Genomic DNA, 16,852 nt, shown 5'->3' on the forward strand with positions numbered 1-16,852 from the left:
GTTGGCCAGAAAGTGTTAAAGAAGGATAGAACTTTCTTTATGTATGCAACTACAGCAGCAAGAATACTTATCGCAAAATATTGGAAGACACAAGATTTGCCCACACTGGAAGAGTGGCAGACGCAATTCATGGACTACATGGAACTTGCTGAAATGACGGGCAGAATCCGAGATTTGGGAGAAGAAACAACGGAAGAGGACTGGAAAAAATTTAAGGACTATTTACAAAAACAATATAAGTTGTATGAATGTTAAAAATTTACACGATTCGGAAACTATAGCTTCAGCAATTAGATTTGGGAAACAGGAAATTATATTTTAAGTAAGAAAAGGTCAAAATCTAAGGTAATACTATGTTTAATTTAAGATATAAGTAACTGATGAAAAGTATGTTAAATTTAGAGGTATAGTATTTGAAAAGTACAAAATAAGGTACGAAACAAGGTAATAATTTGCTGATATCTTTATTATAAAGAATGCAGGGTAAGGGAGATGCGAGGAAGTCCAGTTAGTTATATAAAAAATGTGTTGAATGGTTGGTTTTCTTTTCTTCTTTTTCTTTTTTTCCTTTTTCTTGTTCTTTTACTTTTTTCTTCAGTGTATGTTTCTAACTTTGTATTTGAAAACTTAATAAAATATTTATTAAAAAAAAAGAAGAGAAAATCCTTTCGCTTTTCTGGGGCGCAGGGAAGTCTCAGAGCCGGAGGTTGGGGAAGGGACCCCCTTTGCTCTGCCCTCTTCTCCCGTCTTAGATTTGCATGGGGGTCCCCGCCCGAGCTTGCCTGGCCACCGGGCCACACAAGGGCCGCGCTCTACGCGGCGCACCTTGCTAGCCGCGCAGCTGTCCTCCGCGGCCGCGGAGCGGCCCTGCGCCGGTGCCCAGCCCCTCTGGGCGCCCGCTGCGCTGCCAATGACAAGCGGGCGACGTCGCGGGCGGGGAAGGCGTCGCTTTCTTTCCCGATCCTTCATCCTCCCAGTCTTCCAGCCCTTTTTTGGGTTGGAAGCTCGTCTCGTTCGCCCTTCTCCTTTCTTCACCCTGCGCGCAATTTTCCTCCCTCGTCTCCCTCCCCATTTCTCCTTCCTTCCTTCCTGACTGACTGACTGACTGACTGACGGGCTCTGGCTCGGGCTTTGGCTCGGGCTCGGGCTCGGGCTCGGGCAGCCACAGCGTCGGCGGTGTTGGCGATCGGCGGCGCGGGGGGATGGCCCTCCCGGGGGAGCCGGCGCTGCTCAATGGGGTTGCCAAGGAGACAGGCCGGCCGCCCCCCTCCCCCGGCCCGGCGCCCCCCGCCGCGCCGGTGCCCGTTATCGAGCTGGTGCGCGCCGGGCGTCCTATGAAAGCCGCGGACGCGCCCACCGCCGCCCGAGATTATTGGGGGGGCTGAGCCCCCCCAAACGAATTTTTGAGGGGGCTCGAGCCCCCTCAGGCCCCATGGAGTCGGCGCCTATGACGTGGGGCTACCTTTGAAGGTGACCTGGAAACTACAACTAATCCAGAATGCAGCAGCTAGACTGGTGACTGGGAGCGGCCGCTGATCTTGAAAGACCAACATTGGCTCCCAGTACGTTTCCGAGCACAATTCAAAGGGTTGGTGCTGACCTTTAAAGCCTTAAACGCCCTCGGCCCAGTAGACCTGAAGGAGCATCTCCACCCCCATCATTCTACCCGGACACTGAAGTCCAGCGCCGAGGGCCTTCTGGCGGTTCCCTCACTGCGAGAAGCCAACTTACAGGGAACCAGGCAGAGGGCCTTCTCGGTAGTGGCGCCCTCCCTGTGGAACGCCCTCCCACCAGATGTCAAAGAGAAAAATAGCTACCAGACTTTTAGAAGAAGGGAAGCTTTTAATGTTTGATGTATTACAGTATTTTGATATTTTTTGGAAGCCGCCCAGAGTGGCTGGGGAAGCCCAGCCAGATGGGCGGGGTATAAATAAAAAATTATTATTATTATACCTGATCCGGTTCCTCAGCCGCTGCTTCCCCTCCACCAGGATGAAGAGATGGAGGAGGAGGTCTTGCCGGCATCCTTCTTTCACCTGCAAGAGACAAAGGGAAGTGGGGAGACAGGAGTGCAGGATGCTTCTCTCAGAGGTGCATTTGGGAGTTTGCCCCCATTTCATAATTTAGTTGTGTTAAAGTAGGTACATCTCTCCTTTGGGTTCTTGGCCCAAGTGTCTTCCTCAAAACACTAAAAGAACAGAGGAAGATGGAATGGAATTGCTGAAATAATTAACAGAAGTGGAATACAAAAAGGGAGATGTGAGGAGGTCATGGAAATAAGTGAATGAAAGATGGGATAATGAAATTGTTTGATTTATTTTATTGTTTTTGTTTCGTTTTGTTAGTTTAATGTATTGTATTGTATTGTATTGTATTGTATTGTATTGTATTGTATTGTATTGTATTGTATTGTATTGTATTGTATTGTCTTTTTAGTGTTTACATTTTTGGAAAAGTAATAAATATTATAAAACAAAAACAAAAACAAAACACTAAAAGAACCCACAGAGTAGTTTGAGAATCTCCAGAATGTGACCCAACTGAGAAGAAAGTCCTTCCTCCTTACCCAGCGGCCTCTCTCTGGTGTCCAACGGAGTCCTCTCTCCCTCAGAGGAATCAGGACTCGTTTCTGCAGAAAGATCCTTTTCCTGAAACAGCAACAAGAATTTGTAATAGAGAATGTGGAGAATGGTTAAAAAAGGAATGGCTGGGGCAAAAACTTGAGGGGTGTCCAAAGTCATTCCAAAAAAAGGATGGGATTTAGGGATCTTCTCCCTCCTTGGAGCCCCTTGGGAGAATTAAGAGGAAAGTCTCTCTCACCTGCTTCCTCTCCTCCGCCTGACTCAGGAGGAAACCTTCGGCCAGGGCCACTGCCTGGGAACTGGTCTCTGCTCCGCATTCCCTCACCCAGCTCTCCATCTCCGCTGGAAGGACAGCCAGGAACTGCTCCAAGATCACCAGGTCCAGCATCTCAGCTTTCGTGTGCCTTTCTGGCTTCAGCCACTGGTGGCAAAGGTGGTAGAGTTGGCTGCAAACCTCACGGGGTCCTTTGGCCTCCTGGGAGCAGAATTGCCTCAACTGCGCCTCTGAGCGAAGGGTGTCCACCTCACCCAACTGCACTGAGTTTTCCCAGAATCCCCCACGGCTTCCAGTTTCCATGGCAGGGCCTCTTCCTGCTCCAGGGTCAGCTAAGTCTTGTTCATCCATCTTTAGGAAGGAATCCATCATTTCTTTGGCCAAGTTCTGTCTGTCTGAATTAGAGGTGCTGGCAAACTCTACAAAGGAAATATATTGTTCTGTTATAAAATTGACCCGCTGTCAGGAGAATGGAAAGGTTCTTTGAGCAAGTGTGGATGAGTCTTGCTAGGAACCAGAGTATGATTACATTACAGGCCAGACTCTGAGCTTTATTTAAGAAGGAAAGGAAGAAGAAAGGAGAAGAAATAATCCTCTCGCCCTCCTGGAAGGAAAGTGACCAGGCCAGAAGTGGAGGCAAACAAAGCGGTTTCTGTGAGATGAATAAGCCTGGTGGCTCCTGCCTCTCAGTGTTTTCAGCCCAGGAATGAAGTCAGAACAATGATTCCTTTGTTCCGAGTGTAATGTGGGCACTAGGCCAGAGTGGGGCTCCTCAAGAGTTGCTCTCCCTCCCACCCCCATTTCAGGACACTCTCCTTTTCTGCTTCTGACTCGTTTTCTAGCACTCTGCATCTCCAACGTCCTCCAGACACACTGCTGGGGTGGGATCCCTTTTTATCTGTTCTGAGGGTCAGATCCTGATCTGGCCAAGCCCTTGAGGGCCAAATGGGTGAGGCCAAAGTTCATGTGGGACAGCACTAAGAAGCAAGTGCAATATTGTGTTTCAATCTTGTGTTTTAATGTTGGCAGCTTAAGGAGAAAGGCAGGTAATGATTAATCATAAAAATAAAAATACTGTGACGTAGCTTAGCCCCCCCCCCCACAGCCAGCATGTCTGGGGCTTCTCCTGGATCCAACGCACTCACTGGGGGCTCAGGCGGCCTCAGTGACTAGCAGGATCCCTTTCCAGCTCAGACAGAGAGGACGAGGCCAGGGTCCTCCACGCTCTGGACCCCAGGAGGCCGTGGCAGTGCCTCTAGGCGGAGCTGCCCAAATGCAAAAGTGGCCGGGATCCCTCTCTTGATTCATTATATTTCCATCTCCCCCTTTTCTCCAAGGAGCTCCAGGTGGCATCCATGGGCCCCCCCTCCTCACTGAAGCCCCACAACCTAGCTTTCCTGGCCCAATTCAAGGGGCTCACATTTGGTACCCCAAATATCAGAACACCTGCAGGACTGGGGCGCAAGAGCCCCTCTCTCCCCCTGCGCTTCCTTCCAGCAGCTGGACCCCCCTGCATCCTAGGGACCCCCCTCTTCTCCCCATTGCACCCTTTGCAAGAAGAGCAAAGACTCACCGGCTCCCCGGAGGCGGCATGGATGCAGCACCTGCAGAAGAGAGAGACAAAGGCAGGCGGGAGAGGGTGGGGCTTGGGCTCGGGAGTTTTGTTTTCCCCCCAACCCCCCCACCGCCTTGACTTCCTCTCCTCTATAGGAATCCCGCTCAATCCCTTTTAACCCTTGGCAAGCCAGTTCTCCCTCTCCCTCCTGTGGCGGGGAGTTCCACAGGTGAACTCTGCTTTGCGTTTAATTTTATCTGTCCTGAATCTTCCAACATCCCAACTCCTTGGATGTCCCTGAGTTCCACTGTCAGGAGATGCAACTCTCCTTCCACTTTCTCTAGGCCAGGCTTGGCTTTTGAAAATTAGCGGGGGGGGGGCTCAGTAATTAGCTAATTGGGAACCCCTGCTCTAAAGTCTAAAGAGCCCCAGAGGCTGGAACCTTTCTTCATAGCCAAGTCTGCCTTGATCATTTTGGCAGCACTTTTGTGAACCTTTTCCAACTCCCCAAACATCCTTCATGAGAAGAGGCGACTGTGCCCCCCATGAGGTTACACCATAGATTGGTGACCAGGGGGGGCTCCAGGGCTCTGTCCGGGGCCTGTTGTTGCTCAATCTGTCGATCTTGGATGGAGGAATTGAGGGGATGCTCGTCCAGTTTGCAGATGACACCAAACTGGGAGGGAAGGCACAAAGGACAGAATCGGGAATCAAGATTACCATTTACAGATGAATTTCCATAGGGACAAAGGTCAGATTCTGCACTTAGGCAGGAAGAACCAGATGCACAAATATAGAAGGGGGGACATAGCAGTGCATGTGAAAAAGATCGAGGGGGTCTTTGTGGACCCCAAGCTCCCCCTGACTTCACAGTGTGATGCAGCTGGCGGGGGGGGGGAGGCGGCGGTTCTGGGGCGTCCAGTTCCGCGCTGCTGGGACTCAGGCCAGTGTCCCCTGGGGCTCCGCCTGTCTCTTCTTCCCAGGAAGGCTCCTCCCGCCCGCCTTTCTTTCGCCCTCCGTCCTTTCCCCTCTTCCCCATCTTCCCTCCCTCCCGCCCTCCATTCGCCTCCCGCCCGGGCGAAGGCGCGCCGGAGGATTAGCGAGGGCAAGGCGCCCCCTGGAGAAGCAGGCAGGGCCGCAGCTGGGGGGTGGCGAGGTGGGTCCCTGCCAGGGGTCCATAGATATCTCTCTAAACAAAAGGATCCATTATTGCCGGAGCGGCTGGTCCAGCTTCGAGGTGGGCGCGGCGGCGGCGGCAGCAGCATCAATAGAGCCGCCCGGAGCCTGGCTGGACGGAAAAGGAACCGGAGGAGGATGCGCCCCCCCCCCCGACACGTGAAAATGGGTTTGTGGGGAGACGGAGGCTCCGCCAGAAAAGAAGCGGCTCTGGCCAGCAGAAGCCCGCCGGTCCTGCCCCCTCGGCAGAGGGCGCGCCTGTGTGCGCCAAGTGGACGGATGGCGGAGGGAGCCAGCCCAGCCCCGGGCTCCAGCCCTCGGGGGTCACCTCCCACATCTGGGGGTCCCTTTGAGTGCCCTTCGATTGAGGACTCTCCCCCTCCCCGCACACCTCCTAGGATGAGGAGAGAAGCGGGGGAAAGGTTCTCTCCATCCCCCCACCCCGCCCCTCTTTCCTTTATATTTATCCTGAGGCAAGAGAGGAGGAGCTTCAAATCCACATTAAACTCCAATGTGGCTGACATCTGAGGAGAACATCGGAAGAGTCCCACAGCCGCTGGATCCGCCCCACAGGCCCCACCTCCTGTCCTCACAGTGGCCAAGCAGATGCCCATTATGGCAAACCCACAAGAGAGGTCCCAAGACAAGAGCCCTCTTCTCCCCTCCTGGGGATTCCAGCAACTGAGGCTCAGAAGCGGGGCTGCCTCCAGCTGGGAAGGCAGAGTCCCCCCTGGCTAGAAGGGGCCTCCATATCCCTCCCCTCCATGAATGTGTCTCATCCTCTTTGAAAGCCATCCTAGTTGAGGGCTATCACGGTCTCCTGCACAGCAGCAAACTCCTAGAGGCCAAGGTCTGAAAAGCACTTGCCAAGCATCCCCTCTGGGAATGACCATCCAAGTAGGACCAGTTCGGACAGCCACTCCAGAAGGAGACAATGGTCAGTTGTATCGAAAGCCGCTGAGAGGTTGAGGGGAATTAACAGGGACATGTTCCCCTGTGTCTCTCTCTTGAGAGAAGTCATCATTCAGGGCCACCAAAGCAGTTTCTGTGCCAAAACTGGACCTAAACCCTGATTGAAATGGATGTAGAAAATCAGTTTCCTCCAAGAGCCCCTGGATCTGGTCCACAACCACCCGCTCCAGAACCTTGCCCAGGAAAGGGAGATGAGCAACCGGCCGGTAGTTAGTGTGGGAATGTTCAGGGATGCAGGAGAGGATATATTGTCTGATTATAGCCTTTCCAACTTGTGTTAACAAGTTCCACAATTTAGCAGAGTAACATTCCCCCTTTTTAAACTCACAGCAGATGCGTTTGCTCAGGCTCGCTAAAGCCTCTATAATAAGTTTCATTTGTAATGTCCCCTTTAGTCCCTCATAAAAGATAAGACACAACACAGTCTTCTGTAAAAGTATAAAGAGTTTACTCATTCACATTCTGTTCACAATTGGATCCCAGAAGGCAGACTTAGCTTAGAAAAGTAATGTACACCTGGAAACTATCCCATAAGGAGACAGTCCCTTTGTCCTCTCTTGGATACAAGCCAAGAGGGCATCTTAGGCTAAGCAGATGTTGCTTCTTTGATGAAAGTAGTCAGAGAGAGAGACTGGCTGACCAGTCCTGCTCTTTGTTACCTGGGCAGGTGAGGTCACGCCCACCTCTAGTCACATGCAAACTGGGTGGGTGGGGATGCTTTGAGAGTGCAGGTGGAGGCCTTGAGATGGATGAAATGGCCCCAACCCCCACCAGATGCTTCATGGGACGTGAAATATTTATTCCAGGTGAAGCTCTTTCCACATTCCAAGCACTATTCGGGATTCTCCGTTGTATGAATTCTTTGGTGGAAAGTGAGATGAGATCTGCGACTGAAGCTCTTTCCACACTCTTGGCATTGAAATGGTTTCTCCCCAGTGTGAATTTTCTGATGTCGACGGACGTGTGTGCTTGTAGTAAACCTCTTCTTGCATTCCAAGCACTGATATGGTTTCTCCCCACTGTGAATTCTTTGATGGGAGGTGAGACCTGAGCTCCGACTGAAGCTCTTCCCACATTCCACGCACTGATATGGTTTCTCCCCCGTATGAACCCTTTGATGGGAACGGAGATTGGCCCTCTGACTGAAGCTCTTCCCACACTCTAAGCACTGATATGGTTTCTCCCCAGTGTGAATTCTCTTATGTTGATGAAAGTCACTCCTTGCAGCAAAGCACTTTGTGCATTCCAAGCACTGATACGGCTTCTCCCCTGTATGAATTCTGAGGTGAGAAGTGAGACTGTCCTTCCTGAAGAAAGTCTTCCCACATTCCACACACTGGTACGGTTTCTCTCCACTGTGAATACTCTGATGTCGACGGAAGTATTTGCATGTAGGAAAGGACTCCCCACATTCCAAGCACTTATATGGTTTCTCCCCAGTATGAATTCTTTGATGGGAAGTGAGACATGACCTCCGATTGAAGCTCTTTCCACATTCCAGACACTGAAATGGTTTCTCCCCTGTATGAATTATTTGATGGGAAGTGAGATGGTCGTTCCGCCTGAAGCTTCTCCCACACTCTAAGCACTGATATGGTTTCTCCCCACTGTGAATTCTCTTATGTTGTTGCAAGTCTCTTCTTGTAGTAAAGAACTTCTCACATTCCAGGCACTGAAATAGTTTCTCCCCCGTATGAATTCTTTGGTGGGAAGTGAAATGGGATCTCCATCTATAGCTCTTTCCACACTCTTGGCATTGAAATGGTTTCTCCCCAGTGTGAATTCTCTGATGTTGATGAAATAAATTTCGTGTAGTAAAGCATTTTGTGCATTCCAAGCACTGAAATGGTTTCTCCCCTGTATGAATTCTGAGGTGATAAGTGAGATTGTCCCTCCTGGAGAAGCTCTTCCCACATTCCACACACTGGTATGGTTTCTCTCTGCTGTGAATAATCTGATGTCGATGGAAGTATTTGCTTGTAGGAAAAGACTCCCCACATTCCAAGCACTTATATCGTTTCTCCCCTCTATGAATTATTTCATGGGAAGAGAGATAGGACCTCCGACCGAAGCTCTTTCCACATTGCAAGCACTTATATGGCTTCTCCCCTTTATGAATTGTTTGATGAGAAATGAGACTTGCCCTCTGACTGAAGCTCTTTCCACATTCCAAGCACTGATATGTTTTCTCCCTACTGTGAATTCTCTTGTGTTTATGTAAGTTTCCTCTTGTAGTAAAGAACTTCTCACATTCCAGGCACTGATACGGCTTCTCCCCTGTATGAATTCTTTGATGGGAAGTGAGACTCTCCTTCCTGGAGAAGCTCTTCCCACATTCCAAACACTGAAAGGGTTTCTCCCCGCTGTGAATCCTCTGATGTCGAAGGAAGCATTTGCTTGTAGGAAAAGACTTCCCACACTTCAAGCACTGATATGGTTTCTCCCCGGAATGAATTCTTTGATGGTCTTTGAGATGTGAGCTGTGATTGAAGCTCTTTCCACATTCCAAACACTGAAAGGGTTTCTTCCCAATAGGATTTATTTGATAGGAAGTGGCATGGGAGCTCTGACTGAAGTTCTCTCCATGTTCCAAATCTGGATGTGGCTTCTCCACTGTGAGGATTTTGTCGTGTTGTCCCTTGTTCTTAACTTCTAATTCATCACCATCTGCAATGAAGAGAGGAACAGATCAGAGCCCAAGAAAGAAACGAGTTCCCAGTTTTTGAATAATGCAAATGAACATTTGTGATAAGGGAAGATCTGAAGGGAGTTAGATGGGAAGTCTTACTGCAGAGTTCACTGCCTTTGCTGACTGACATTCACTGACATTTTTATGGGAAATTCAGATTCAAAAAGCCTGTTCTTTTCAGGGATGAAATTTCTTTGGTTCAATCATTGAACCAACTCCATCTGCAAGGTCAGAAATCTATTTGAATATGAATTGGATTCTCTGTCTACCAATTACCTAGCGTCCAGGGGAGAATTAAATTGCTGTGTAATGACAGAATTCTAAATGGGTTTGGAAAATAGATCAAAAAAGTTCAAAACTAACAATTGGTGATTTCAAAAGATTAAAATGAATATATAGTTCTGAGACTCTGCCTTTAACTTCAAAGCTACACTGTTGATAAATATCCTTTCTCCGTTTGTTTTTCCTATGCAGAACAGACTGAAAACTGACGGTAACTTTTTATAAGTGCAGAGAAGCGGAGATGGTCAAGGGAGAAAAACTAATAAATCATAATTAGTAAATCATAGCAAAAATAACAATGAATGCCTTTTGATTTTTGATGTGCCATAACCAGCAGCTAAGAGATGAAATGTGCAGAATGGCTGGAGAGGTTTGAGAGAGACTGCAGATTAGAGAATGGACAGAATCTGTTGGGGGGAAAACCTGAGACAGCAATAGATGAAGAAAAGTCCACAGATTTACAAATGTAAATAGGGAAGAAAGAAAGAAAGAAAGAAGCTGTTCCTAAGCCAGAAGCTACAGTTTAGAACTGGATAGGGAACAACTGATTGGTTCAAAGGTTCAAAACACTCAGAAAGCCTATCCACATCCTGATCTTTGTGCAAAAAGGCAGAAGCAGAGGAACAATATCCACAGACAAAACAGTCCCCAGCCCTCCATGCCAGGTGAGCTGTGGGGGTGTGAGAATCCCAGGTTTGTCCCAGAGAAATATCTATTGAATTCCAAAACAGATATGATGACTCAAGAGGGAACTTTACCCAGAGAGATCATGGTCCTACAAGTCTCTTCCATGACTTCCTTATGCAGAGCTCTCTGGGCAGGATCCAGCAACGCCCACTCCTCAGCCATGAAACAAACAGCAACATCTTCAAAAGAAACTGAGCTCTGAAAGAAAAATATCCTTCTCTTAGGCAGCATAAAGATTATTTCCTGCACGTTGCTCTTTTGCCTCCTGCCTGGATTGTTTTAATTGGATTGGTCTGCCGCACATTCTGATTATTGGTGCTTATTTTAATGAACTCCACGTTGTTTTATTCAGATCAATTTGTCTGTTTGCCAAATGGAAGAATCCCTCTCTCCTCTCCCTGTGTGTTGTTCTGGGATGGAAAGACTCCCCAGATGTTCCAAAGACAATTTATAATGAATAATATTAGCGACATTCAGAGTTAAGGTGAAGGGGTTGCTCTTTATCCTCAGTGCCTAAACCTTCATTAATGGCATTTTCAGCCTTTGCTAAGGGCAGCTCTGACAGAAGTCAAGAGGGGATTCATTTGACCCCAGAAACTCCCTGTCTCCCCCCCCCTCAGCCTCTTTCCCCTCAAGGCTCCTTCCTCCTACCTGATCCGGTTCCTCAGCCGCTGCTTCCCCTCCACCAGGAGGAAGAGATGGGGGAGGAGGTCTTGCCGGAATCCTTCTTTCACCTGCAAGAGACAAAGGGAAGTGGGGAGACAGGAGTGCAGGATGCTTCTCTCAGAGGTGCATTTGGGAGTTTGCCCCCATTTCATATTTTAGTTATGCTGAAATATATCTGATCTTCTTTGGCCTCTTGGCCCAAGTGTCATCCCCAAAACACTGACAGAACCCACAGATTAGTTTCAGAATCAACCGAATGGAATCAAAAGAAGAAAGCTTCCTTCCTCCTTACCCAGCGGCCCCTTTCTGGTATCCAGCAAAGTCCTCTCTGCCTCAGAGGAATCTGGTCCCGTTTCTGCCAACAGATCCTTTCCCTGAAATAGGAACAAGAATTTGTAATAGAGAATGTGGAGATGGGTGAGAAAAGGAATGGCTGGGACAAAAACCTGAGCAGTATCCAATGTCATTCCCAAAAAAGGATGGGATTTAGTGATCTTCTCCCTCCTGTTTGGATCCCCTTGGGAGCATCCAGAGGAAAGTCTCTCTCACCTGCTTCTTCTCCACCTGCTTCCTCTCCTCTGCCTGACTCAGGAGGAAACCTTCGGCCAGGGCCACTGCCTGGGAACTGGTCTCTGCTCCGCATTCCCTGACCCAGCTCTCCATCTCCGCTGGAAGGACAGCCAGGAACTGCTCCAAGATCACCAGGTCCAGCATCTCAGCTTTCGTGTGCCTTTCTGGCTTCAGCCATTGATGGTCAAAGCGGTAGAGTTGGCTGCAAACCTTCCGTGGTCCTTCAGCCTCCTGGTGACAGGACTGCCTCAACTGCTGGCTCTGCGCCTCTGAGCAAAGGGTGTCCTCCTCTCCCAGGATCTTCTGCCCAGAGCTTTCCCAGAATCCCCCACTGCTCCCAGTTTCCATAGCATGGCCTCTTCCTACTCCAGAGCCAGCTGAGTCTTCCTCATCCATCTTTTCTTTGACCAAGTTCTGTCTGTCTGATTTAGAGGTGCTGCTAAATACTGCAAAGCAAACACATTGCTTTTAGGAAATTGGTACACGGTCAGAAGAAGAAGGTCTCCTGAGCTATTGTGGATAAGTCTTGCTAGGAACCAGGGCTGGACTGCACCCCAGGCCAGACTCTGAGCTTTCTTGAAGAAGGAGAGGAAGAAGTAAGAAGAAGAAATCATCTTGCCCTCCTGGAAGGAAAGTGACCAGGCCAGAAGTGGAGGCAAATGAAGGGGCTTCTGTGAGATGAATCAGCCTGGTGGCTCCTGCCTCTCAGTGTTTTCAGCCCAGGAATGAAGTCACAACCATGATTCCTTTGTTCCGAGTGTAATGTGGGCACTAGGCCAGAGTGGGGCTCCTCAAGAGTTGCTCTCCCTCCCACCCCCATTTCAGGGCACTCTCCTTTTCTGCTTCTGACTCGTTTTCTAGCACTGTGCATCTCCAACGTCCTCCAGACAGACTCCTGGGGTGGGATCCCTTTTTATCAGTTCTGAGGGTCAGATCCTGATCTGGCCAAGCCCATGAGGATGAAATGGGCGAAGCCAAAGTTCATGTGGGATGGACCAAAGGACAGCACTAAGAAGCAAGTGCAATATTGAATTTTATTACTGAATTTTAATTAGCATTTTAATGTTGTCAACTGCTGTGGGGGCTTACGGTGAAGGGCGGGTAATGAATAATGATAATGATAATGATAATCATAACCATAATAATAATAATACTGTGATGTAGTTAAGCTCCCCACAGCCAGCTTTGTCTGGGGATTCTCCTGGATCCAACACACTCACTGTGTGGCCTCAGTGACTAGCAGGATCCCTTTCCAGCCAGGGTCCTCCACGCTCTGGACCCCAGGAGGCCATGGCAGGGCACTCTAGGCAGAGCTGCCCAAATGCAGCGGGCAGGACCCCTCTCTTGATTCCTTGTCTTTCTCTCTCCCCCTTTTCTTCAAGGAGCTCCAGGGGGCATCCATGGGGGGGGGCTCCACACTGAAGCCCCACCACCTTGAGAACACATCTAATTCCCCTCTCAAACAGCAGCTTTGGTGGCCAGTTCATTTCCTGGCCCAATTCAAGGGGCTCACATTTGGTACCCCAAATATCAGAACATCTGCAGGACTGGGGCGCAAGAGCCCCTCTCTCCCCCTGCGCTTCCTTCCAGCAACTGGACCCCCCTGCATCCCAGGGACCCCCCTCTTCTCCCCAATGCAGAGACTCACCGGCTCCCCGGAGACGCCATGGATGCAGCACGTGCAGAAGAGAGAGACAAAGGCCCCTCCTCCTTTTTTGGCTAGGCGGAGAGGGAGGGGCTTGGGCTCCGGAGTTTATCCCCCCCAACCCCCCCAACGCCTTTATTTTCTCTCCTCTCTAGGAATCCAGCTCAATCCCTTTTAACACTTGGCAAGCCAGCTCCCCCCTCTCCCTCTCCCTCCTGTGCCGGGGAGTTCCACAGGTGAACTCTGCCTTGCGTTTAATTTTATCTGTCCCGAATCTTCCAGCATCCCGACTCCTTGGGTGTCCCTGAGTTCCACTGTCAGGAGATGCAACTCTCCCTCCACTTTCTCTAGGCCAGGCTTGGCTTTTGAAAATTAGGGGGGGGGTCAGTAATTAGCTAATTGGGAACCCCTGCTCTAAAGTCTAAAGAGCCCCAAAGGCTGCAACCTTTCTTCATAGCCAAGTCTGCCTTGATCATTTTGGCAGCCCTTTTCTGAACCTTTTCCAACTCCCCAAACATCCTTCATGAGGAGAGGCGACTGCATCCCCCATGAGGTTACGCCAGTGGCGTAGCCTGGGGGGGTGCAGGGGGGGCCGGCCACACCGGGGTGCGGAGAGAGAGCGAGGGACTATCTGGGGGAGGGACAGTGCAGCGGCCGCCCAGCGCAGTGCTGAGCACGGGAGAGAACCACACCAGACCAGACCAGGCAGCAGCAAGAAGAAGCTGGCAGCGGCGGCAGGTTAGGGGTTAGGGGGCGCAAATTACTTGCCTTGCCCCGAGTGCTGACAACCCATGCTACGCCGCTGGGTTACGCCATGGATTTGTGACGGGGGGGCTGCATGGCTCTGTCCGGGGCCTGTTGTGGATCCATCTGTCGATCTTGAATGGAGGAGTTGAGGGGATGCTAATCCAGTTTACAGATGACACCAAACTGAGAGGGGCAGCTAATGGCACAGAAGACAGAATCGGGATTCAGGATGACCATTACAGATTGGAGAACTGGGGGCAAGCTAACAAAATGAATTTCCATAGGCATGAACCAGATGCACAAATATAGGATGGGGGACACCTGCCTTACTAGTAGTGCATGTGAAAAAGATCGAGGGGTCTTGGTGGACCCCAAGCTCCACCTGAGTTCACAGTGTGATGCAGCTGAGAAGAAGCGAATGCTATTCTAGGCAGCGTCCACAGAAGTCCAGTGTCCAGATCAAGGGAAGACATAGTACTGCACCATTATGACTTGGTCAGACTACACCTGGAATACTGTGTCCAATTCTGGGCAAAACAATTTAAGAAAGATGTTGACCAGCTGGAAATTGGTCAAATTTTAAGCAGACACAACTTCCCAGAGTCTCGTTGAGGGCAAGACCTGGATGATGCTGGTCAACACCGTGTCCAGGGCAGCTGTCTACCAGCTCCATCTGGTACACAGGCTGAGACCCTCCCTGTCCGCAGACTGTCTCACCAGAGAGGTGCATGCTCTAGTTATCTCCTGCTTGGACTACTGCCATGTGCTCTATAGCTAGACTGATGACTGGGAGTGGGCATCGGGACCATATAACTCTGGTCCTAAAGGATCTTCATTGGCTCCCAGTATGTTCCCGAGCACCATTCAAAATGTTGGTGCTGACCTTTAAAGCCCTAAACAATCTTGGCCCAGTATACCTGAAGGAGCGTCTCCACCCCCATCATCCAGCCCAGACACTGAGGTCCAGCTCCAAAGGTCTTCTGCTGCTTCCCTCACTGCGAGAAGTGAGGTTATAGGGAACCAGGCAGAGGGCCTTCTCAGCAGTGGCATCTGCCCTGTGGAACACCCTCCCTTCAGATGTCAAGGAGATAAAGATCTACACAGTTTTTAGAAGAAATCTGAAGGCAGTCCTGTATCAGGAAGTTTTTAGTTTTTGATGTTTTATAATTTTTTATATGTACTGTACTGTATATGTACTGTAAGGGACGCGGGTGGCGCTGTGGGTAAAACCTCAGCGCCTAGGGCTTGCCGATCGCATGGTCGGCGGTTCGAATCCCCACAGCGGGGTGAGCTCCCGTCTTTCGGGATCTACTTGCACGTCCAAGTGCAAGTAGATCAATAGGGACCGCTTCATAGCGGGAAGGTAAATGGCGTTTCCGTGTGTTGCGCTGGTGCTGGCTCGCCAGATGCCGCTTAGTCACGCTGGCCACGTGACCTGGAAGTGTCTCCGGAGAGCGCTGGCTCCCGGCCTCTAGAGTGAGATGAGCGCACAACCCTAGAGTCGGACACGACTGGCCCATACGGGCAGGGGTACCTTTACCTTTACCTTTAAGGCTCCCAGAGTGGCTCAGGAAACCCAGACAGATGGGTGGGGTATAAATTTAACAACAACAACACAATTATTATTAGTAGTAGTAGTAGGTGGCGGGTGGCGCTGTGGTCTAAACCACTGAGCATCTTGCACTTGCTGATCAGAAGGTCAGCAGTTCAAATCCCTGCAATGGGGTGAGCTCCCTTCACTCTGTCCCAGCTCCTGCCAACCTAGCAGTTTGAAAGCATGCCAGTGCAAGTAGATAAATAGGTACCGTTGTGGCGGGAAGTTAAATGGCATTTCCGTGCACTCTGGTTTCCGCCACGGTGTTCCATTGTGCCAGAAGCAGTTTAGTCATCCTGGCTATCTGTGGACAAACGCCGGCTCCCTCAGCCTGAAAGCGAGATGAGCGCCACAAGCCCATAGTCAACTGACTTAACTGCCATGGGGTTCTTTACCTTTACCTTAGTAGTAGTATTAAAATCCATTCTCTTTTTTATAAGTATTTTTTATTAGGTTTTACAAATAAAATGTCTTTGGTCTTCTCATATAAATATGCATGCAATCCAAATCTATTCCAAATCTATTATTGTGACCTTCCAGGTCTAAAATATCTGTACTTTTCAATGTTATCCATTCCTTTAGCCAGCAGAGATAGTACGCCTCATAATATAATTTTAAATCTGGCTTCCCTTCTCAGCCATGAAGATCACTGGGCAACCTTGAGGACCAGGCACTACATCACAACATTGCCAGGGATTGGATTAGATGATCCTCAGCATCCCTTCCAATACTACAATCTTATAATTCTATTACATTCCCTGCTGCAAGTTATTTGATGGGAAGTGAAACTTTCATTCCAGGTGAAGCTTTTTCCACATTTCAAGCACTATTAGGGTTTCTCCGTCATATGAATTCTTTGATAGGAAGTGAGTGTTTGCTTCAAGGTGAAGCTCTTTCTGCACTCTTGGCATTGAAATGGTTTTCCCCCATTGTGAATTCTCTGATGTCACAGAAGCACTCTTCTTGCAGTAAAGCCCATCGTGCATTCTAAGGATAGTTTCTGCCCTTTATTAATTATTTGGTGGGAAGTGAGACTTTCCTTGTGGGTGAAGCTCTTTCCACATTCCAGGCACTTAAATGGTTTCATCCCAAAGGGATTTCTTTTATCAGAAGTAGAATGGGAGCTCTGAGTGAAGTTCGCTCCACTCTCTGAATATTCATATGGCTTCCTCATGTAGATTTTTTCATGGTTTCCTTTGCTCTCAATTTCCAATTTATCACCAGCTGCAATGAAATGAGAGATGAATCAGAGCGTCAGGAAGATATGAAGCTGCCAATTATTGAAAAATGCTCATTAACGCTTGTGAGAGGAAGAACTGAGAGGAGTTAGATCAGAGGGTGTTACTTCAGGGTTCATTGCCTTTGTTGACAGGCATTCAGGGACATCTTTATGGCAACCTGAGATTTGAAAAA

General features: G+C 49.3%; 1 protein-coding gene across 3 annotated transcripts; it reads right to left on the reverse strand.

Moving 5' to 3' along the window:
• Positions 1 to 7,024: 7,024 nt before the first annotated feature.
• LOC310692005 (uncharacterized protein) lies at positions 7,025 to 13,324 on the reverse strand. 3 transcript variants are annotated; one of them, XM_083472354.1, is made up of 6 exons: positions 13,102 to 13,324; positions 11,433 to 11,899; positions 11,176 to 11,257; positions 10,869 to 10,951; positions 10,289 to 10,415; positions 7,025 to 9,226 (listed from the first exon to the last, which is right to left on the reverse strand). In XM_083472354.1, the coding sequence occupies exons 2-6, from the start codon at positions 11,847 to 11,849 to the stop codon at positions 7,392 to 7,394; spliced, it is 2,544 nt and encodes an 847-aa protein (XP_083328480.1). In that variant the 5' UTR covers positions 11,850 to 11,899; positions 13,102 to 13,324; the 3' UTR covers positions 7,025 to 7,391. The 3 variants fall into 3 exon arrangements, with proteins under 3 accessions (XP_083328480.1, XP_083328481.1, XP_083328479.1); XM_083472355.1 differs by lacking the exon at positions 13,102 to 13,324 and having other exon boundaries at positions 11,448 to 13,044; XM_083472353.1 differs by lacking the exon at positions 13,102 to 13,324 and having other exon boundaries at positions 11,433 to 13,044.
• Between the last annotated feature and the right edge of the window lie 3,528 nt (positions 13,325 to 16,852).

The sequence above is a fragment of the Podarcis liolepis genome (genome assembly GCF_965112155.1).
Source record: "Podarcis liolepis genome assembly, chromosome: 13".
Classification (NCBI taxonomy): domain Eukaryota; kingdom Metazoa; phylum Chordata; class Lepidosauria; order Squamata; family Lacertidae; genus Podarcis; species Podarcis liolepis.

Coding starts and splice junctions, on each gene's coding strand:
- LOC310692005 (XM_083472354.1), bottom strand. CDS start 11,849: ATGGATGAGGAAGACTCAGCTGGCTCTGGAGTAGGAAGAGGCCATGCT. Junction 10,952..11,175: donor TACCAGAAAGGGGCCGCTGG/GTAAGGAGGAAG, acceptor TGTCTCTTGCAG/GTGAAAGAAGGATTCCGGCA. Junction 10,416..10,868: donor CGGCTGAGGAACCGGATCAG/GTAGGAGGAAGG, acceptor TTTTTCTTTCAG/AGCTCAGTTTCTTTTGAAGA.